Raw genomic sequence first — 24,195 nt, 5'->3', positions numbered from 1 at the left:
CTTTGTACCTGCCCAGGTCATCAGAAGCTCAGAGAAACCCGCCCGACACAAGCCTGGATCGAAGCGTATAGATGCCACAGTTCCAGCTCACTGGATGCTGAGTCAACCCACAACTTTGATGTCCACACATCTCTGAATCCAGGCCTATTTGGTATAAATAAATAGATTTATTTGGGTTTCCTAAGGAGCCTACATTACATTTTACAGTGAAAAACTATAAACAAAAATTCACCACTTCATATATCATCTCTGCTTCAGGGCCATAAAACTCTAAAATCTTAACCTCTAAAAATGGGGAACAGGGTATAAACTGGCTTCCATCCTTAAAGAGTTCATGCAAGTTTTGGTAAAATGAATTAAAGCTTCAGTTTAGTCACATACTGACTGTTTGCACAGAGGAAAAACTACAAACGTGTCTTTGTCCCAAACATCACTGACGACACACAACGATCAAAAATCCAGTGGAAGGAAAAATGTCTTCCTCTTCCTAACTTTCCAACGTCTCCACGTGGGTCTCTCATGAAGACTCTTTAAAATATGATTGGTTACTAGTTTGAATACAGGCTGAATAATAACTGTCGTTGAAGGCGGCGCCATTTTCCCATCAAATTATACAAAACCAAAAAGCATCCCGCTCTCGACCTCTTCTTCAGTTAATGTGGCCCATCTCATCAGGATGTGAGACACACGTCCAGCACACGTGACCCTCCGTCAGAGTTATTCGCTTGTGATTAAGATCACCAATTTGATCCTTTAGCATTTTAGCTTACATGTGAAAAGCCCAATTTAATTACAGGAGCTCCAGAACACTCAGACTGAAGCATTACTGGGAAGGTAATTGCTAAATGTGTGAAGTGAATTGTGGTATTGGGAGGTTAATGGCAGCCAAGCTTCCCTTGACACAACAGAACAATTATATGGTGCTTTTAACATCTCTGTGCCACCTCACTGAGCTGCAACTGTTATGCTAAATCAACGTGACCCTCTAGCATATGACATAACATGACATAGTCACAGTATTTACAAACAAGTTACGAAACTACTTTTATGCTTAAAATATTAAATCTATATAATTTAACTTAAAAGCAAATTTGATGGAGAATGAAGCTGAAGCTTGTTGTGACCTCAAAATGATAAATATGTTGTTTATAAGGTTAAATATGATTGATTGACATGCCAACAAGCCATCAGAATGTCTTTTTATATTTATTCCTAAGTACGAACAGCCTTTATATCAGAATACTTTATTAATCCCAGAGGAAATTATATGGTAAATGGTAAATGGTAAATGGACTGGTTCTTATATAGCGCTTTTCTACTCATCTGAGCACTCAAAGCGCTTTACACAACTTAAATCTATATATCACAGTGAGGCATTATGCACAGGAACACCTACATTTGCTGGAGTGTCTCGGCTCCTTATTGGTTGAAAATGCGGCGATGAAGAACAATGTGTGACAAAGAAAGACAAATGAATTCTTGATAATGAATCTGAGTTCAGTTAAATAACTGAGTGCCTAAAAAAGCGCCGGCCTGGTCGAACCCAACGATGACAATCCTCTCAGAAGCTTTCTGTAGCACAGATGTGGATCATACTAGCGTTAGCATTGCTTTACTCAGCTGACTATGGTTATGAACTTGTGGCTCATGAATCGCTGCACAGAATATGTACATTATTGCATGATGTGAAAACATGGATTGTTGTAATATTTCATTATTGGCAGAGGCTGTGTTAAAAGAGCCGAACCTGATGCAAACAAGGAGACCCCAGCTTTACTTCAGTTCTTGCTGACTGTTGTTTGACTGTTTTAACAGCCAAACAGACGTTTTTGTAAAGTGAAACATGTTGAAATTAACGGCAATATTTTTCCACATTTAGCTCAAAACCGTACAAAAACGTCTTTTTCGAGTCATTTTTTACAACATTTAGTAAAATAATTGTAACTTTTTATATTTAAAAACAGTTTTAATGTTAAATCTAAATGTTATATTTAAATCTAAATGTTAAATCTAAAATAAATCTAAAATAAATAAAAGCTTTATGGAAACCTCCGGTGCAAAGGTTTGCTGGTAGTGGTCAGATTCTGGTATTACAAATAATTTGCTAAATGTTGTAAAGAATGACTTGAAAAAAACATGTTTTTGTTCGGTTTTGATCTAAAAGTGAAAAAATGTTGCCGTTAATTTCAGCATGTTTCACTCTACAAACGGTGTCCATGAGGATTAACAACGAGGTCTGATATCAATGTTGTGTTTAGTGAACACTGAGAAATGCATTGATTTCAATAGAAAATAGTGAGAATACATTTAGTGTCTTTGTCCTGTGAACAAATGAGCACTGTGATGATCACATCATCTACACAAAGAGAATGTATGTCATCATAAGTAATCTTATTTTAGCAAACAGGAAATAGAGCTGTGTGTGTGTGTGTGTGTGTGTGTGTGTGTGTGTGTGTGATCTGCCACCTTTGTCTCTGTGAAACAGGAAGCTCTCATTGATCAAGCACTCTTGAGTCATGGCAGCTGAGGAATCATCAGACTGACAGCGTGGCTGCAGATTGCTTTGACTGCCTCTTTAGCATTTCACAGATTTAAGTCCAATGGAAAACTGATACCTGCTATCAGCAATCAATACAGCAGCACCCCCTCAGCACTACTGTGTCTCCTGCTCACCACTTTGGGTGGCGATGCAGAAACACACTGATCATTTCATACCACCAGAACATCAGAAAACGCATCTTCGGTACCTTCTGTAGCAATAAGGCTTGCAACAGCCAGCACAGCACTGGACGTGCTGTCAGGTAACTTAATGAAGTGTTAATTCTTTCACTGAGTCACTTGTTTGTGTCCTGGCCAAGGGCACAGCAGTTTTGCAGTATTAGCATTCATCTCTTTGGCCTTTTCATGAATAAATCAGGCTGGTAAAATCGCCACATTTACATCTCATTTTACACGAGCACAGAAAGACGCCATAACTGCCGATAGTTAGCTTTGCAAGGCTCTTTCCTCACTGGAGTATCTGTTATCACAGATCCAGGTTTCAGATTTATCTCTTCGTTTATCATGATGCAGAGAACAACATCAAAAACACAACAGAATTTCAACTCTGACAACAGGGTTTAAAAATGATTGTACCAGTTCTTCCCAGGTCAGCACAGAGTACGTTTGAGCAGTGCTGATTATCTGAAACACCTCACTGGCATGTGCACTGGAAACAGCCTGGAGGTGTGGTAGGGCTACAGAGGTGTTTGACCAGCTAGTAACTGAGAACTCAGAGGTTCAGCACAGATCTCATAGCGATGCCTTTGCTACCCACATGCTGTCTGCAGGTGGGACTGCCACCAACCAAACCAACCTCCTCTAACACCTGCAGCCAGATCTGCTTCCACGTCTGTATCTCACGTTCAGTGTGATGCAAGTCAACATGTTTGTTCCATTTTTCCATAATAGACTCATATTCATTTGTAACACACGCAGATCTATTACCATGAGGTGATCGCTTTCATCAGACAGGCTATAGGATGAATCAGCAGCAGTGCTCATCACACTGAACCGAACCATCTCAAACCACAGCTCCCTGCTCGACATCTGCACAGATCCTCACTGAGCTGTCAGTCAAAACACTCCTGATACAGGTTGGCTGACTAACAGGGGTCAATCTTTGTCCTTAAACTCTCTACATCCCCAATCTGCTCCATAGTTCTTCAATCCTCCTGTTGCTGGGCATCCATGCGAGCCACATAAATCATGCAGATGTATTGATGTCACAATACAAAAGCTAAAGAGTGTGAGAAGTTTCTCTCTGTGACGCTTCACTTTCCAGAAGTGAGGGAAAACATTGGTGTGATGTGTGTAACGTACGAGTGTGCATGCAGGATGAAAACTGGATGATTCTCCACCACAGTACAAAACCACCTGTGCCAAAGCGTGAGGGGCTTGCAGTGGGGTCCATGCTGCATGTCATCATGTGTTAACCAGCAGTGTGTTATCGTACTCTCACATGCCTGCAGAGGAGAAACGGCAGCCAAATGTGCTGCAGCCAGCATTGACTGTCGCCAGGCAAGACATGGAGCCCGGCTCACACAGGCAGTGTCCACACAGGCCACTTTATTCATACACAACATTAAACCTGACAAAAACCCAACTAACAAAAACTGCTCTAAGCTACAGCTACAAGGCCTCCTGCAACGTAAAGCACAGCCCTTTGTGTCATTCTTCAATCAGTGTCAAACCAACGGGTGTTAAGACCAAGTCATCCTTGAATTTAATAAAAGATGTCAAGAAACAGTTTTGGAAAATCCATCACAGGTTACCAAGTTAATCCTGTAACATTGAGTCCATTAAGAAATTGATGGATGATGACTTGAGTTCAGTTTTGGTTTCTTTACTTCTCTGCAGTGGACGGATGCATCAGTGAGGGCGATGAGCTGGAGGACCGGGCTGTGGTTGGCTGCTGTGTCATGTGGTACACGCAGAATCATCTATAGATCAACGTGACAAACACCAACGATTTGATTGTGGACATCAGGAGGACGCCTGTTTCAATCGAGGGGGCGATGTGGAGGCGTATTAATACCTTAGAGCAGCGGTTCACAAACTTTTTTGGGAGTTTGTTTTACAGAAAAATGTTCGCGCCCCCCCCGCGCACACGCACACACACGCACCAACACGTCCTCCAACCACACACGCCCATATTTTGCTCCATTGCGGTTTATTTCACACCTCAAACATTTAGTAAACAATTAAGCAAATACAAGTAATCTGCAGGTAGTAAGAAAATAAACTACTAACTCTTTTACGTCCACACCTACACGGGTATTTTTGAAAACGCAGCTGTTTCGTCCACGTAAACGGCGTCTCGAATCACCGAGAACGGTGGAATGAATGAATACTAATGTGTGTGTGTGTGTCTGTGTGTGTGTGTGTGTGTGTGTGTGTGTGTCTCTGTATAATAATATAATATTAGTAGAATGAAGTTGGTTTGGAAACATATTCAGCGATGCTTCATCTCCTGCTTTGCGTTTCTGTAGGCGCCGTGCTCGCAGTGTCCAAGCTTGGTTTTTTTTTTGTTGTTGTTTTTTTTCCCTTTTCATGCCACGTCCTCCCTGCAATGGCTCTGCGCCCCCCCTAGGGGGCGGGCCCCACACTTTGGGAAGGTCTGCCTTAGAGTACACGTTGACAATGAACTGGACTGACCGCTGCCCCCTACAGGAAGGCCCAGACTCGTCTCTATTTTTGGAGGCGTTTGAGATCTTTGAACATCTGTCGGACGATGCTCAGGATCGTCTATAATCTGTTTCAGTTTGTTACTGTTCTCATTGTCTTGGAGCGATTGTAACCACATCTTTTCTTTGGGATTAATAAAATATTCTGATTCAACAAAGGAAAAAAAAAATCACAAATTTGTACATTGAGCACAGATAAATGTGTCTGTTTACACATTTACTCTCATACTAAACTGACCTGTATCTTTGTTTTTCTGTATTAATGCATAACATCAATTTTTCTTTTTGTTTCTATGAAAAGTTTTCCAGTGAATAACTGAACAAATCTTATTTTTGATTTTCTTATTTTACTGTAATAACTTTTACTGTAGGGTCTACCTTACAACATAAAGCAACTGCTGTTGTGATTTGCTTCTCTATAAATAAAATTGCATTGAATTGAATTAATAACTTGGACTTGGAAGCCAGTCAAGTCCTTCAGTCAGTGACTGACTTGACGAGGTGATTTGGATTCAGGCCTGCGGCACCAGAAAAGGCAGAGATCTGAAATATTTAATAATAATTTACTCTTTAAAAAACTCTATTGGCTCTGGTGGCTGCTGATGTTGATATTTTTTAAGCATTTTTATGTTACTATCATGACATTAAAAAAAAACCTCTCCCTAATTGTTTTAACTAAAGCCTTAAATATTTGAGCTCGCCTGCCTTAAAATACGCCCCACATAGCAGATTAAAAACAGGCTACACTTAAGACCCAAACCTGTCCTTAATCTGTGAAGCCTCGAGGATCATCAGGAGGAAAAGGGAGGCGGGTAAGCCAGTAATATATGCATAGAAATGACCTGTGGCATTCCCCATAAAGATAGGGCAGTAAAGGTCAAATAGCCTCCAAACTGCACTAGAGTTTAATTAAAAAGACAGAAGTGCATTTTGAATGAGAATCTCGTAGTGGACGGGCACATTCACTGTTCAGTGAAAAGGTGAGCTGAGCCTGTACCTGCCCATAAGCCACAGCACCATCTTTCCATTCCTTTAATGTCAATATAGACCATTTTATTAAGACCATAAAGGTCAGTCTGCAAGGACAGAGGATATCAAATAAATGGGATGAGAGTAAAAACCACATCAGCTACCACCGGCAACTTAGTTCAGCTGAGCTGGAGTCGTGTCAGAAGGTAGATGACAGTCTGGTGACAAGAGTGGGACCAGTTTCAGACACATGAATGGCTTCCCGGGTCTCATCTACATATGTTCCCCCCGTTCTACGAGCTGTTCGTTCTCGTGCCCCACCCTCCCTGCCTGCCAGCCCCCTTCGAGGCCTTCCCCAAAGTTCATGTCGAAGCCTTTGACCTTCATCTACTAAAACGCCTTCCAACCTAAAACGAGGACGTGGAAGCTTCTTCAGCTCTAAGAGCAACTGGTGGACAGCCCCAGATTTGAAGCCCTATGGGAGTGTCCCCAGGTGGGTCTTGGACCCCCTATTGACCCTCTACCTAATCACATGGTAGAGGTGTGAAACTGGGTGTGGGTCACAATCAGGGTTTCGGGTGAGCTCATTGTGAAACCTGGCCCCACCCTATCATGTGATTTCCTGAGGTCAGATGGCCCAGGATGTGAGTGGGCGTTAAGGCGTCTGGGGAGGAACTCAAAACTGGATTATAGATGGCAGAGAGTTGGTGTCGTAAACCACCGCCTCTCTTCAAAGATGGTCACTCCACTGACCTCTTTTCATCTACTGAACCAAAACTGTAAAACCTGCATCTATCCCTCCATCAGACCTGTTGCCACAGATTTTCAGTCCAGTTCTTGCACAGTTTGAAACACCTCAGCCTTTTCTTCTTGTTTCTGACAAACAGTAGAAACGACGACTGAGATGCAGCTCTCAACTCCTCCGTCAATTATTTGCTTGGTTTTTCCCCTTTTTCTTAACGACATGACGCTGAGATGCTGTTAATGTGCTATAAATGTCGAGCAGTTCAGGAAAACGGTGCATATTTACTACACATTTGTCATATTTGGTTCCTATTTACTCTTTTGCATTTGGGCCACTTAAGGCTTACATCCAGCTTGTGCAGGGCATCAGTGCCGACTCACTGCAACATGTGGCCTCCATCCACATGCTCGCATTAAGAAGGGAGACAGGATGGATGTAGATGGAGATGAATCAGTGCAGTTGGTCTAAAAAGACTGAATATTTCACTTGAATATCCTGTTCTTTAAAAACAAGTAATCACACACTAAGCTGCTTGTTAAATTATTATTATAAATGTAACGATGGAAACAATTTGATCCGAATGAGATTTAAAACACATGAATGTTGGAGGCGAGAGGCTTTTCTATTCGTCGTCTGCAGATAAAGCTTGACTTGATGTCACAGTCAGGCCTGACACTGATATGCAAACTGACAAAGCGTCATGAGCGAGATAAAAACATGATGCATTTGTATTTACACACAGGGTCACACAGCGACTGTAGAAAGTTGATCTCAGTGAGGAGAAAACGTGAATGATTAAACTGACCCATCATGTACATGCAGGCTTATCCCTCACTGATAGCCAGCTTTTCAAAACACTAATAAATCCAGCAGTGTTGATGGTGCTGTGCATTTGCTGGCAGTTACAATCTTACTAAAACCACTGTAGAGGAAAATTGAAGTTGGATTAAAAAATGAATGAACAGATAAATAAATGAGTGTTTTCCTGCTGCTGCCTTTAAAACGGATGCCTACGATTTACAGTTTCCATTAACAGATGCCCAATCGCCTTCCCACTCCTGCATCCAACCTCCGACTCCTCACATTAGCACCAACACGCACGCCACAGTCTTCATTTTTAAACTCAAATGTGTCAGTCTGTCTGCTCTCCATCCTCCTCCGAGCTTTCATCCCTCTGTACTGTGAAAGTCAGATATCAGCATGAACAGTGTTGTCATGCTATTACCAGTATCACCAGTGTAAGCTCTGGTTTCACTGGGGTCATAAAATAATCTTGTTGTATTTTCCCACATTCAGAGAGAGTGAAGCACAAAGATCATAGCTATGATTGTGTTTGCATTTGTGCTAGGGCTGCCACGATTAGTCAACTATCAAAATCATCGACGACTGATTTAATAGTCGACGCGTCGTTTGAAGCTTTGTAAGATCACAAAAGACGCAGGAATAAGTAGTAGGATTTAAGAGTGTAATAACGGACTGAAACAGAAGATGGCAGCACTGCATGTACAAGGATGCCAGCTGCCGTTAAACCCCGAAGAAGAAGAAGCTGTGTCCCAGAATTCATAGCGCAGCCCAGCTCAGTTTCCAACAATGGCGGCAGCTAGTTAGTTTTAATATTACTCTTATTATTCTTTGTGGGTCACAAAATAAACGTTTAACATATTTTCAGGCGAGAATGTAGCTGTGTAAACCTCAAATATCTGCTCAGTTTATCAAGACACCACATATTTTCAAAAGCGCTCCGACGTTTTCAGAGACGTCTGTTACCCACTAGCTCGATAGCTAGCCGGGGGCTAGGCTAACTAGCGCCGTGAGAACACCGGACTCCCGCTAATCGTTTTCAAACCCACCGCCGTCTTTTGCTACTCAGGTTAAACATGATATATAAGTCACTTAGATAACTTAAAAATGTTATTGTTTGGCTTTTTTTAGTATTTTATTTGTTCCTGAGTAAATCGGTTTGGCTGAGATTAAAGTTATAGTTTTTACACAGCTGAATAAACGTCAAGCAGACAGCTGATTATCAGAAGTGTGAGATGCTCGAGAATTTACTCCGGTGTCCTGTTATATTTTAGATAGCAAGGAGTTTATTAAACTTCACCAAAACAATCAGCAAATTTCATTAAAATTTAATAAACTATCATCTTGTCTTTATTTTTAGTTAGCACAGACCTTAAACACTTAAAGCTGTAAGCTAATGATAGTTATATAAGAGCAGATGCTGCTGGTGCAATAAGCTGTACGTTTTACGTCCAATGGATGATGATCTGATTAGTCGACTAATCGCAAAAATAATCGGTGACTAGTCGACTATCAAAATAATCGTTTGTGGCAGCCCTAATTTGTGCTGATTCTTGAGGTTTCCCCCTGGTGTAGTTTGTATTGCAGGTGTTGTGTTGGAGGATTACTATTCCTCTTTGGTGGGACTACATCGTTCCTGGTTTCAGACGCCTGAAGAAATCTATTAACCTTGATTATGTCAGGCTAATAACGTGTCACCCTGCTAAACAGAGTGGGGGTCACGTGGAGAAGGATGTGGGTGCATCGTGCACTCGAGAAAGCCAGCAGATTATAAAAATATAAAAATCTTCTTGTGATGTTGCTGACCTGAGTGGACAGATTGAGATAAACTAAATAAGCAGAAATAAAATAGTTGTTGTTGTGTGTGTGTGTGTGTGTGTGTGTGTGTGTGTGTGTGTGTGTTATTGCAGTCACTGATTGCCCTGTGTGTGTGGCCCTGGGTCTCTTTGTTGCTCTGCAGATCAAATGTGGAAGCTGCAGTTTGCTATATTTGCCGTTCATTAATCCAAAGGCAGCGACGTCACATGACACTCGACATCCAATCAATTCAGTCACCTTGAACTTTGAAGATGAAAGACTAACATGTTGAGACTGATCTCATTCTTCCTGCTCCAAAATACTCCCCGTGTTACAGTCTGGATCGGTGTTGATCACAAACCGCTCACATCAAGTCAGTCAAGGAATTTTGTTCTGACAGAGAAGCCGACACTCGTCAGCAGGATGGTGCTCAGCTTGAACAGTATTGTGTCAATGTCAGTCCTGATCCACGGTGACCTCTTGTGCTCCCAGTAATCCCCATAACCCGTCTTTGCTTTTCTCAGAAAATATAAATGCATCTTTAAGTAAACTAAGTGAGGAATTTAAAAAATTCCCATGCAGCAGTATATTAATGACTAACCTGATAATGTGGATGGATTATCTCAGTTGTTCTCCTGACTGAAGTTTGGTCCGTTTACAGCATCCTGCCATCATTCTAACCCTCAAACAGAAGTAACATACATGTCATACCTGCCACGGAGAGCTTAAACACGTGTTGTGGAGTAATGAGAATCGATCTTATCTTCATGTTACTCGGGGCTTCCTGACACTGTTCATGACTCGGGTATTATTCCAGTCTTGATGTACAAACTAATTCTGACCTTTCCACATAAATGCAGAGACAGAACGAATAAACCTCGCTCTGTACCAGCTACCTACAGCTCTGACCATCGGAGGCAATGTCCATGAAAATGGGAATTTATTCAGGTTGCTCCAGTTATTAATCTGATCTGATACTAGAGGCAAACAGTTAAACTCGCTGTTGCTCCTCGACGTGACCAACAATCTTCTTTGTTCCTCACTTTTTGTACTTTGCTGGAATTGAAAGAGCAAAGTTTATATTTCAATGATATTATATATGATATTTAAATAAACAGGAGGTTTGTCCTGTTTGCTCATTGAACTCATTACTGCACCGTTCACATAGTCGCCCGCCCTGGTGTCGAGTTTAACCCTCAAAGGCTGAGGGGGCATTGTCATCACGAGGCAGGCGACGTTTTGAAAGTGCCGTGTCTGTGTGGGTTCTCCCCGTGTCTGTGTGGGTTCTCTTTGTGTCTGTGTGGGTTCTCTTTGTGTCTGTGTGGGTTCTCCCCGTGTCTGTGTGGGTTCTCCCTGTGTCTGTGTGGGTTCTCTCTGGGTGCTATGGCTTCCTCCCACAGCTGGGTGTTAACTGGTGATTCTAAATTACCCGTAAGTGTCAATGTGAGTGTGACTGTCCCTGTTAGCCCTGTGATAGACTGGCGACCTGTCCAGGGTGTAACTTCAATCCTTCACACAAAAACTCATCATGACAAAAAAAGAAAAAAGTTTGCTTGAAATTCTCGTGAATTCTGTTAAATCCTGAACTATGAGTCTGACGGAGCTGCAGCTCTGTGGACAGGAGAACCTTCTAGAAGGGCAAACAGCACAACACCAATCAGGCCTGTGGGGGGGAACCACTCCTAAGGAAAAGGCAGGTGACACCTGGAGTTTTCCAAAAGGCCCCAAAGGACGAGAAACCAACTGATTCTGGAACAAGACCATAAACTGACAGGAATAATTTCCGGATGGGAACGACGCCTCTGCACGATCATAAGCATCAATAAATCCACACACTGGTACGAAGAACGTCCCGAACAGCAACAGCACAGTAACACTAACAATCAGTACATGAGTGTTGTTATTAACATGATGGTTGATTCATGCTGGCTAAGGGTGAAACACCAACTCACCGACAGGAAAAACATTTGAAAAACATTCGTGTGTCCTCGTTTTATGATCGACGGTCTGATGCATTTAAGTAACGCACATGTTTTGTACCTGAGTATATCTCACTACTTCATACTTCCACTCCACATGGAAATGTGCTTTAGTACTGCAGCTTTTAGGCTTTAGTTTTAATGTCATATTAAAAGATGAAACCAGTGGCTCCACCTAACCTGAAGCTGTGGTTTGGGAAATATTTCACTCATCAAAGTGGACATGAAACATCCACATATTCAGGGTCATTCACATCATGGAGCTCTGCTCTAAAATCTGTCATAGATTTAACTCCATCCATCTGCTTCTCCTTTTCAGGGTCGCGGGGGCGCTGGAGCCTATCCCAGCTGTCACAGGGCGAGAGGCGGGTCCACCCTGGACAGGTCGCCAGTCTGTCGCAGGGCCGACACACAGGGACATACAATCAATCACTCCCACATTCACACCTATGGGCAATTTAAATGTTCCAATTAACCTGTCCCCTCTTTAACTCTTTATGTGAAAATCTAATGAAGAAATGTGTTTAAACTGAGTTGTTAGAGCACGTGTGGCACCATCGCCTGTCAGTACAGACGTCACCGGGTTGGTTTCTGCTAACAGACTTATATTAGCTCATGTTAGCTAAGTAGTGACAGAGCCAATAACTCGGGTCTTTACTTGTAATGTGTCTGCAAACCTTCACATTGCAGCCAACAGGAGGATTTTCCAGTTTCAGCTACAGACACACAGTGACCAGCATATCTGTTTCAACATAAAGCTCATTGTTGCAGCCCGAGGATGTCGGCGTAGTGATAGAGGGGTGAAACCTCTGAGCTGAGGAGTGTTTCCTCGGATGTGCCAGGCATGTTGGACTGTTTTACATCCTCAGGAACTGAAACTCACATTTGAGTTCTTTCAGTGCTGATGAACCTGGACGGCAACAAACTGTCCCAAAGGTTTAACATAAAGATGCTTCAGTGATCTAACAAGTGCAACACTGAGCAGTTGGTCATGTGACACGTTGGTCTCTTGTTACATTTCGATGACGTCACTGGAGTTAACCTCCCTCACCAGTTCACCTCATTTTTGTGTCTTTCTTACTATTGTTCATTATTCTAATTATAATGTTACGTTTAATTCACATTTATAAAATCATATATTCAACATGAAACTGCTGCAGAACATGTCGGTACACCTCCGAGCTCGTTTGCAGCTCACAGAGAGCGAGGGAGGAGCAGCCATCAGGGCATCTTTGAACCAGTAACTGCTGCTGCACATCAATAAAATCAGAATATGTTGAACAAACTAAGATTTCTACTGCTGACGTGCACGCACAGCAACATTTTACAGTCTAGTCAACCAGCTGGGCAAGTCTCTAGCTCCTAAAGTGTTAATTTTAGACAGCTGTACTGTTTGCTTTCAGGATGGAATGTGCAATCATTTCTATATTTTACATTGTGAATAGTTTATATTTGCTTTTCATCAGAATGTCAGTGCAGTCGGGCCTCGTCCGTCTACCTGCCTAATGACTGACTGGATAAACGTAGGCCTCCTGTGAACATCTGGAGTTTATAAGGTTGACAGCTGTACTGTTTGCAGCAAATATAGTTTAAATATTGAGCTCAGTTTGTTTTTACTCAACGTTCCTAAAATCTGCAGTTTTACTTCGTCTTGTATTGAAACGTAACGTTTCTGCAGTTTTAAAATGGTCACCATTCATTTAAAGTTTTCAGAAACTGTATTTCCTGCTGTTTCTTTCAATAATTTAAATAAATTACTTTTACATGAAATATCACATGAAATGTTCCCATAAATTATACATATAAGTTTGTGTATGAGCTTATATAAATGTAACTTAAAGTTAATTAATGTATTCACACTGATTTAAAGTAATCAAAAAACAACATTTACATTGTGCTGTGTTAACAAGTGTTTTAGGCATAAATACTTTGAGTACAGTCGACCACTCCTGTGTTTTTTCCTTCATCATATTCTGAGTTACTTTTAACCCTTTAAGACCTACCGTAGAACCAAGTCCGCCAGAGCTTATATTATATGTTTACATGCTGTGGAGCCATTTTTGGGAGCATTTCAAGTTGCTATACATCAATACAACCATTACAGCCTAAATTTTAATAATATGTCTGCATTAAGTGCATAGTAATTACATAAATTGCAAAAAAGTGCAATAAACTACAAAAAAATTGAAAATCGTTTTTGTTTTTTTAACATATATTTCTAGTTAGAGAAATTTAAGAGGCTTATCCCTCAAAACTGTAAATACAAAAAAGTTGCACAAAATAGTTTCCCACCACAGGAAATTTATTTTGAGTGTCTTCATAGTTTTATTTTTGAAATACACCAATTTTTATACACTGCAGGAAAAACGAAAATAAATATTATAATGCAAATTTGCAAAAAAGCAGCATATGCATCAAAATAAACTATTTCCAGCAGTGCAATATGAGTCCTAAGCATCCCAGAAACAACACAGAAAGTCATAAAGTCAAACATAACTTTTAAAAACACCAGTATAGGCTCATGAGGCCCTGATGGGAAAAAAACTACATTTCCGCGAAATGACGTCACTTCCGGTTTCGGGCAGGTCATGGCGGACATGCGATAGTTCACGCTGATGGACGTAGGAAGTGTTATGAACAGCTGATCGGATCAGCAAAGCGTGTTTCTGGAATATTATGTTTTTGTTGCTGCAAGTGCTTTTTATGCAGTTTTTGCAAAGTTATATGTGGAAGGAAACTGTGACCGAGGACAAGCTGATGGCATAAGATGTAAGTACAACTCCTCCGGTTTCATATGCAAAAAAAAATTATTGCGCTAGCTCACGTGGTTGCAGAGCTACAGGGATTTAAAAATAGTTACGCAAAACAAAGTGTGCTGCTCTGACCGGCTTTAAAGGGTTAATAAGAAATAAATGTATTACAGTCCTCACTTTTCATGTGGTTGTTTTTCTGTGAGCTGCATTGTTTACACTGAACAGCTGATGGCACTGAATAAACCTCTGTGACTGGACTGAACCTGCTGTCCTGGATAATCGACAGAGGAAACAGCTGAGAGCTACAGAGCAAAAGGAGGAAATATGAACAGTCTCATCCTGGGCAATCGGACGTCTTTCAGCAATAAGGTGGGAATGCTGCTCAACACCAAGAGGGAATTCCTCTGCAGTCTGTCAGGTATCCCAGTAGAAACTACAGAGCACTGAAGCTGCTGTAAAGGTGATTCATTGTGTATCACAGCAGGCGGAGTAAGGCTGTAACTAAGCGGGTTTTCAGGGTCATGTGATCCACAAGTTTTAAGTCTAATGTTAAAAGTAGAAACTCTAGAAGCACGGGACTCGATGTGGACACAAAGGTAGAGCGGGAAAATAATACAGTGAGTTCAGACTAGTTTGACGCTGTGAACGCTGTTGAGAACATGTTTCCTGTTGGAGCTGCTGGTCGAATCTGACGAGCGGGACGAGTCCAACGTTTTGGAGCCCAAACAGAAACAAACGATCCTACAGGAGGAAGAAGAGTCGAGCTGAACCGCTCGGATGTTGCCCACTGCTATCAGAGAAGACGATTTGAATTTAAAGAAACTAAAATACTTTTTAAACTTTTGTTTCAATTACGAATAATAATCGAGTCCGATCTGACCAATCAATAGTGCTTTTCATAACACACTGTATCTATCTATATCTATACACGCACCAGGCACTTATTATTATTAGTATTAACTGCAATAACAAAACAATTCCCAAATCGGGTTTAATAAAACATCTCATCTCACTCTCTGGTCTGTTACTTTGCAACATCTACCAGTGCAGCACAGCAGACACACACTTGTTACTGTGCTGAATGCAACAAACATGACGCAAACAGTCAGAGGAACGCACTACGAGTAGATGAGCATGTTGTGTGTGCATCACCTTTCAGAGTTTGATTTTATAATATTGCAGCAGAGCAGGAGAAGCAAAGTTTACAAAGAACTTAGCATCCAAACATGAACTCTTACAGCAGGCGTAGACCCTGCAGGCCCATCCAGCTGTCACTCTCACTGCAAAGATGAAAATCTCTCCTTTCATAATTCATCCGACCAAACAGGTTTTATCTCAGCCAATAACACACAGACTAATTAATGTAATAGATTACTGCTTCATCAGCAAATTAGGAGCCATGGTCGTCTCTGTAGATGCAGAGAAAGCTTTTGAACAGGTGAACTGTGAGTCTTCATTACAATCTGATGGTTCAGTCAGTAAATGCCGTGTTGGGATAAATGATCTTCCCAAACCTTCAATGTCAGGAGGGCCACCAGACGGGGCTGCACACTCCCCCCCTCACGTTTTGGTGTTTGTATCGAAACACGTAGATATTAAAGAAATCCAAAATGAAACGACAGACCATAAGATAAGCCTGCATGCTGACGATGTGCTGCTTTTCCTTTGGGACAAATAAACTTCTTAAAACGATCACACTGATCGATAAGTTCTCATCAGTATCAGATTACTCTGTTAATACTCTGTTAATACTCTGTTAGCTGGAGCAAATCAACCGTTGTGATCACCTCCACCGCCCCACTGCAGTTACATTACAAATTTATGTTTACATTTTTCCACCGAGCTGTTGTTATGATCCAATGTTTGTTTATGTGTGACTCCTCCCACCAGAGGATGGCTGTGGGGTTTCCCCTCTCTCTTAGGAGGTGGACACCTGGGCGGAGTCTCTTCCTGTCCTGGGATTGGATAATTGGTTGATCACCTCAGTATTTAACTACCGGATGACAGCCACCTGCCCCCCCCCCCCCCCCCCCCCGCCCTCTACTAGCCTCCACCATCCAACAGAGAGCCTGTGTTTTGAGTCGTTGTGTCTTTGCCCATTGATGTGTGTGTGTGTGTCTTAATTTTGTAAATGGCTGTAATAGATTTGTAAAGCAGTAATCGTGTACATCCTTCACCGAGCAGCCTGGTAGATGTGAGCAGCCATTTTTGTTTCTCCTGTTTGTCATTTAGTTTGGTAAGTGAATTGTTTGGTTTTCGTTTGTGTAGGGAAGCACAGGGACCATCAGAGTGTGTTTGTTATTTTTGGCACTGCTCACTGCTGAAGCAAATAAATGCTGCTTAGCACTTTAAAAGATACTGTTTGTGTTCTTGCTTTGGTGGAGTGGGAGTGGGAGTGGGCCGATTTCTTGTTGCGTTCAATACACGCCCAGACAAAGAACGTAACACTATTGATATTCCTCTACTAAATATGGCAGAAGATGATCTCACAGGTTAAATCAACTAAAGTTTCTGTCATGGCATCAAAAGTGAACACAACATTTTCAAAATCAGGAACTCTGAACAACAGCAGCAGGTTTGTTGAACAGCAGCTGTCCACATCTGCATCCCAGCCTCAGCCAAGCTGTGCGTCGTAGCCGAAGCTAACATGGAAACACATACAGTCTCGCTGCCCTGTGCCCAGTTTGTTACTCAGTGGTTGGATGAGTGTATTTCTCACTGATCGCTTCCATCACGTGGCTGGTGGTGCTCAGCTGCAGCCCCAGCTCCCCGTGTCTCTTGCTGGGGGTGAACTCTGGGCCTCCTGGGGGCCCGGGATCTGTTCTGGAAGATTCTCCTTTTTCTGTTTCTTAGCTTATTGTTCACAGTCTGGTGTTCGCCCCCCGACTGATGCAGCATAACATCCACAAGACAATATGAATAATAAAGTAAATACATAAAACAAAAACGTTAACAAGAGCCTACAGAGAGGCTACGGTGCTGCTCCTGGGAGAGCAAATATGTTTGGCACAACAAAGGATTCAGACCATAATTCTGCTCGGACAGAAAAACCAAAACGCTGCATGAGGAACAAACTGTTTACTATTATTAATCAATTTGTCCATAACTGTGAGAGCATGCTCACAGTGCAGCATGCTGCAGCCACTTCTCTCTGCAAACAAAACCTGCTAACATCAGGTTTTGTGGGACATGATGCTGATTCGGTCGGGGCATGCACTCTCAGGTCCAAACACTCTCCAGGTGACTCAGGTGTTAAACTCTAACACTACTGGGTCAACACCCTCAACATGCTCACTTTACCCGTGTGATGCTACGACAGCATGAACTCTGCTACAACTTCCTGTTTATTGTCCCAAAGTTGAATGTTCATCTGAAACCAGCACCACTGATTAACAATGACCATTGATCAGTGTGGCTGTTGATCAATGGTTGTGATAATTTGCGTATTAATGACCATGAAACTGACGTTGCGGCTCACCGTTAGTCAGAGGTGCTTTCAGTCATTATGCAAATGTGCTGTTTATGAACCTGCAGTCAGCTGAGACTCATTCAGTCACTTTGATGGAAAAGCCACGAAGAAGAAACGTAACGCTGTCAGAAACCTTCCTGTGACCTCCTACTCGAACTCCATTTAACATTTAGCTAAAACAGAAGAGTGACCTCATCACAGCGCTGAGGATCGATGTGAAATTACAAAACTTCTCACAAATCCAAAAACAATTTCACAAACCGAACGCAGATTAAATTTAAAGGTTGTAACGGCGGCTTGTCGTAAACTACAAGCTGATTTAACATGAAAGTAACTTCAAAAACAACAGCAGCTGTTTGCTGACATCAGCCCACAGAAAGTTTCAGTATCTTCAAAATCGTCTTTGTGATGACGGAAAGTCAGAAATGGATATATTTGACATTTTAATAATAATAATAGTTACATTCTTTAAAAAGATTTTAATTGGAAATAATTCATTTACGACCCTGATGGATAATTAATGTTTGATTCATTCAAAAGCTACAAAGATGATTGTTAGAAGGGAAACAATGTTGCTAATGTTTACTGCATTACAATGGATGAAAAAACAATTAATTGCAGTGTTAAAAAAATAAATAATTAAAATCTGTCTGTAAAATTAAAAAATGATTAGTTCCAGATTTTATTCCCATTTAAAGAAGTTTTATGATCCAGTGGTTTATTATCAGTTATACTTACAAATATACCAGCGATTGTGTTTCTATACAGGAGCACAGAAACACTCGACTTCTGTTTGTACGCATCCAAACTCTGTTCCAGTGAATATGCAGACCACGTGATCACACTTGGTTACACAGTGCTGCTGAAACGCACACACTGATAAATAGATAAAATATTACACAATGTTGCTGTGCATCAATTATGTTGGAGAGATAATGAATTACTGTGACGAGGTTTGTTTTCGGTGCTTTGACTCTTTGTGACGTTGTTACAGAATCACTAACTTATTGATTTTCTGCTGTTTTTATCACACACAGAGAGTCTGAAAGGGTCACAAATGAAAATAAAATATTCACATTTTTAGTTACAAACTAATAAGTTTCCTTTTTTAAATTTAGTAACAACAGTTCTTGTGTTGCCGTCACAGTAGAGAAATACTCCATCATGTCCCAGTTTGTAGGCGAGAGAAGCTATAAAGGATGCGTCACTGCTACTGTGAAATAACATTTCTATTTCTGGGTCGGACTGTTTCTGCGCGGAAAATCAAGTAAAAGTTCTTCAGGCACCTTTTAACTTTATTAATCATGATAATGTTTCAAATCATAGTCGCTGCCATTTCCAATAAAATCCTCACATTTCAGTGAGTAGTTACATTAATATTGTAACATCATGCTGTCGTCTTTCATGTACATAATGCTTTAAACTGAGCCTTGTTATTCTGATACAACGATGCAGTTACTACCTGGAACCAGTTTAGATTGGCTCACACTGCTGTGGTTACTAATGCCTGTTTAAAAAGATTATATATGAAACAAAATACTAAGAAGATAAAAATAAAATACAATTAAACATTTAACACTCGGTGTGCTGCGTTTGCTTACTGCCAAAACGTCAGCGGCCTCTCTTACCGTAGGTAGTCTCTCCGACACAGGATGAGATTGGCTTTGGTGTACAGAGTGGATCCCACCTCACCCAGTCTGCAATCACAGCAGGCACACTTGAGGCAGTCCTCGTGCCAGTACTTATCGAGAGCCTTCAGCAGGTAGCGGTCCTTGATCTTCCGGTTACAGCCGGCACAGCCTTTAGGCTTGGTGTCCGGCTGGACGGAAAGCATTTGTATACCTGGGAGAAGCAGAAACAAAGCTTTAAAGTCATCGAGCAGGTAAACACACAAAGGATCACAGAAAATCAAAACCTGGATAAACAGAACTCGTTACATACATGTAATGTACTGTTTAAAATCATGGCAATTAAAAACATTGACAAGCAAAATAAGACATAAAATCAGATAATGTGCTTTGATTTTAATGCAGCCCTCAGTCTTACACTGTCGTGTTTGTACAGTCAGTATTATCACAAAATGAATTACAGATTTGTTTTTAACTGTGAACTGTGATGACATTTACTACATGTATGTATGTTGCAGGCATGTGTGTGTGGTGTTTTCCTTTATTTGGGAATATTTACAACAAGAGCTCCGTAGTGTAGTGGTTTACAGATCGGCCCGTCCAGAGAAGACATAAATACCTTTGGGCTTTTGCACCTGTTGTAAGAAAAATCTGGCAAATCAAACATGCAAAGCTGTGAATAAGGAGCAGTTCATCCAGCAGGAGGTTTAGCAAAGACTACAGCAGCTTCCATAAAGGAGTCACAGATATTCCCAGTAAAGACGAGCTGTGCAACATTTCTAATTCAGACTGAAACATCAGTTTCTCTGATCAGCACGTCGGTCCGAGCAGGACGTGGTGCATTGTTCGATTAAAGAAACACTTCTTACAGGACCCGACACTTTTCTGACCTTAGCACACGTTTGCCTTACATTTGATTGTGTCCAGGCAGAGCGATGAATGAAAACAGTTTCAGTGCATGCCCACACAGACCCCACAGTGTCCCAGCTCTTTTGCACCTCAGTCTTCGGGGGTGTGGTTGGAGCCCAGGAGGTTTGCAGTGGCCTGTATTGTTTGGCCTGAGCTAACTATGGGAAGCCTTTGTTGGGCCGTTGAGGCGGTGGGGGTCATTGAGTTTTTGCATGAGGCTGAATTAGTATTCTCCTGCCATTCTCTGAGGAGTGGCACAGTCCCACTCCCCTTTGTCCCCCCACCCCCGCCCACACACACACAGTGTTTGAGCTGTGTGTTTAGCTCGGGTCATCTTTAAATATTAAACCTGTCAGAGTTTGGCTGCACCGTCGCTGTGGTCTTACTAACATCTGTTTATTATGTTAGTTGGCTTAGTAAGTGCAGACTGATCAGCATTTACTACCAGATAACTTGGACCTGCTGTTCACTGTAACATCCTCCATCTGTTTAATGTTACATTAAATGTGTTGAGCAGCAGGAAACGATGCAGTTTGAATGACGTGTTTATAAACTATTAATAATCTGTAAAAGCAGATATGCTTCTTCTAATCTCCCACAAACAAAGTTTGTTTTTCTCGTGGCGGTGCGGGAGGCGGCTCAGCTCGCGTGTTTTGTGTTGAGCTGCCGATTTGTTAATTGGCTGGATTTAGAGGACGGAGCGCATGGCTGCTCCCCCGCGCCTGTTCAGCCGCACTGATCCGTCCGGCCTCGTTAACACTACAAAGTCCCCGCGACTCATTACCAAACCAAAAGAAGCAAGAGTTTCCACAGCCTTTTTACTGTGCCATAAACTCGGCAGAGAGGGGGGGAGCACGGCAGGAATGTGGCCGCTTCGCTTCTTCGATTGCCGGGGAAGTGCTGAACAAAAGCTCCCAAAGAAAGCTCGGAGTACTAATCATATCTGTTTACTTGCTGCTGGCTCGTAGCCTCCCTTTCCCCCGTTCATCGTGGGCTTGTACGCTGCTGCGCGTCCGCAGCATCATCGTGTATCATCGTGTGAATCCCGAACGAATGGAGGACAGAACAGAGACAACAACGGTGCTCCAGAGCGAGCTGATGCTCGCGTTTTCACCCCGAGTTTAATCACTGTTGTCGTGGGAGCGCATTATCGTTAGAGGCCAATGACGGATTTCACAGATTTCCACGCACCACGCACAAACACATGGAACAGCACCGTGTGGACCCGTCTGCCGTTTAATTACTGACTAACCGCTCTCACGCATTCGTGAGGTGCTCTCGGTAAAACGAGGCAAGTTAGATAATGGATCGTTTCTAGCAAAAGCAGGTCAGATGTGAACGCGTCGCCTTCGACGCAGAGATGCTGTAAGTTGCCGTCGCAGAACAGTCCAAACACACAGAAAACGTTCCGTTCATACAAGCCGAAGCCAAAGAAAGCGTCTTACCGAAACTTTTCTCCCTTTTCTGCATTTGTTGAGCCGCTGGAGCAGCCGAAGCACCACCATGCAACCCGGAACCGCCTGGACCGGAGATCAGCTGTCTGCAGGCAGACTGAGATCAGGCTTTGTTAGAGAGGAACAATCCAGCACGGCGGCCAAAGTGGAATGAAGAGAAGGAGAAACGCCGGCTAATAAAACGCAGCGTTTGCTCCCGTCGGGCGTCGCACCGTGTGAGAGCACGTTTATCGGTGCGCAGAGAGGCAGGCAGCGAATGACAGAACGACAAAGAGATGCTTCCCCTCCACGACACTGGCAACCTCATCACAGCGGCTCCTGCTGCATGCTGCTTGGCTCATCAGCAGGCAGAGCAGAGGTTACGCACAGCGGCTCCCTCACCGAGCAGTGAGCGCGCTCTTCCCAAACTTACACGTACGAAGCCTCGTTTTATTTCTGTCACCTTTGTTTTCAGTAAGGCTCATTCTTCTCATCACTCACCTCTCAGCAAGTTTCAACCGAAGCCTAAACTAAAGCAGCGAATTGAAGCAGCGACAGATTGCCAGAGTTGGAGCAACTGGCGGCGCAGGTCGCCACATTGACCCGGAGCTTGGAAACAAAGACTTCCGAGAGCTGCTTGGTGTCAGCAGCTGCTACAGGTGGAAGCTGCAGGGAGCTCGGGTCTGTCAGAGACGGAAGTTTCTCTTATTATTCTCCCACCTGCAGTCTTCTCAGCAGTGACACGATACGATCAGTTATTAGCAGCTGTTTGGTTAAAGGATGCCTCTCGTGCACGCCCACTTTCTTTGATTTTGGAGCCACGGTGCGTGGAGAGGGGTCTGCATTATAGACAGAAGCAAATGCAATAGTCCAGGTGTAGGTAGAGCAGTTTACTCCCAACACTGATACTAATATTGAGATGAGAAGCTCTCAGAGAGTCACAGAGGGAACTCCTTTGTTTATTTCAGCCTACAGAACATCTGCACAGGGTTCTAATTATTAACATTTAAAAAGTCCGAGTTTAAGCCCCCAAAAGAGAAAAAGAGTACTGCCTTCTGCACGTTTGTGTGAGAAAATGCAAACATCACAGTGCATTTAATGGCTCTGTGATTACAGCAGCCTGTGGCAAAGGGAGGTCTCCAGCTGGGTCAACAACTCTGATGATCATCATAGTTGCTTTTAATCATTCTTGTATTAAAGGACAAATGCATTCGCCAGGTTTTCCTGTCAAGTCGTGCATCAATTAGCGACCTAGTTTAGATGAGACGAGGCAGTGAGGAGGCCCGAGTGTCACGGTACGCTTACCCCATACCTCCCTATCACACACATGTGTCATATAAATATGATGATAGACAAATGAAAGTGTGGAAGGCACTGAAGGAGGAGACACAAGTCAATAGTTGGCATGCGACTCCAGCCAAAAATGCAGCAATAATGAGTTGGGTCATAAAATGCTCTCCGCGCCATTATGAGTGATGAGATGCATTAAAGCTGACAGGGTATTACCTGCCAGTAATTAGGTTTTGTCATGGATTGAATTATTTCAAGGAGGCCTATCTCGGTAATCATGCAATCTGCTGCAGTGTGTGTGAGGCTTCCACCCCTCTCCCGGTGCCCTTCCACCCTCCTTTCACTCGCTGTGTTCAGCCAATTATTCATTCTCCGTATGAATATAAGATGAAGACAGAAAGCAGGAGTGTATGTGGAGAGCGGGGGGAGCATCGCGCGGCTAGCCGGGTCTTCTCATGCACCATACAGTACTCTGCAAAACCGGAGAGAGGGGCTTCTGCTACACGCTATGACCCCAACCATCAGACACAAACGAGCGTGCACCCAAAGCCAGACATGCTCTGAGCAGCCTTGCATAAATGACATCTCCATCCCATCTCTTCCCTGGAAGCTCAACCAGCCCTTTACACGCAGCCCTCGCTGGGGCTAAGCTTTAACTTAACCAAGAAAAGCGCTGATAACACATACCTTGAAGGAGCTACAGCCAGGGACGCCCAAAACAAACACTGCCGTGGTTTCGTCTTCTGTTCTCTCGACTTTGAAGGAAAATCTCCAGAAGGTAACTTTGTGAGAGCTCGGCCAGCTCCCGATTCTCTAAAGAAAACTTTGCCGCCAAACTTTCCTGGTTTGCTAACTGTTAATAGTTGAGCTTTGACCCTAAACTCTGCTGCCCTCGCTGCTCTGTGGCTCCTCTCTCACAGAGCATCCCTTCCCTGCTTGTATCTCTGTGTGTCTCTCTGTTTCTCTGACAGGGAAAAGCAGCACAGTCGAGCCTCCTCTCCTATTTAAGCCCCTCCACCAGGTCCCCAGTCAGCAGCACACTCCAGCTCATCCAAGAAGCTGACAAGCACCGTTAGGGAAGGCAGCGCATGTTGCTCTAATGGACCTCATTAAGCTCTACTTACAGATGTTCTCTTAACATAATTGATCTGCAGCGAGTTGAGAGGACGGCAACCTATTCCCCAGCCCCCAATTATG

General features: G+C 42.7%; 1 protein-coding gene across 3 annotated transcripts in view; it reads right to left on the bottom strand.

Moving 5' to 3' along the window:
* Nucleotides 1–23,943, bottom strand: part of lmo3 (LIM domain only 3) — a 47,536-nt gene extending 23,593 nt beyond the window's left edge. Inside the window, exons 1-2 of one of the 3 annotated variants that reach the window (XM_085138462.1) lie at nt 23,686–23,943; nt 19,367–19,580 (exon numbers count right to left, since the gene is read on the bottom strand). In XM_085138462.1, coding sequence (XP_084994588.1) covers nt 19,367–19,572 — 206 coding nt within the window. In that variant the 5' untranslated portion in view covers nt 19,573–19,580; nt 23,686–23,943. Of the gene's footprint in view, nt 1–19,366; nt 19,581–21,720; nt 22,053–22,209; nt 22,329–23,685 lie in introns of those variants that run through there. The other 2 variants (XM_085138463.1, XM_085138461.1) reach the window with 2 other exon arrangements.
* Nucleotides 23,944–24,195: the final 252 nt, after the last annotated feature.

The sequence above is a fragment of the Neolamprologus multifasciatus genome, chromosome 17 (genome assembly GCF_963576455.1).
Source record: "Neolamprologus multifasciatus chromosome 17, fNeoMul1.2, whole genome shotgun sequence".
In the NCBI taxonomy this organism is placed as follows: domain Eukaryota; kingdom Metazoa; phylum Chordata; class Actinopteri; order Cichliformes; family Cichlidae; genus Neolamprologus; species Neolamprologus multifasciatus.
The sequence above is the reverse complement of the archived record's forward strand: the minus strand, read 5'-3'. Positions and strand labels throughout refer to the sequence as shown.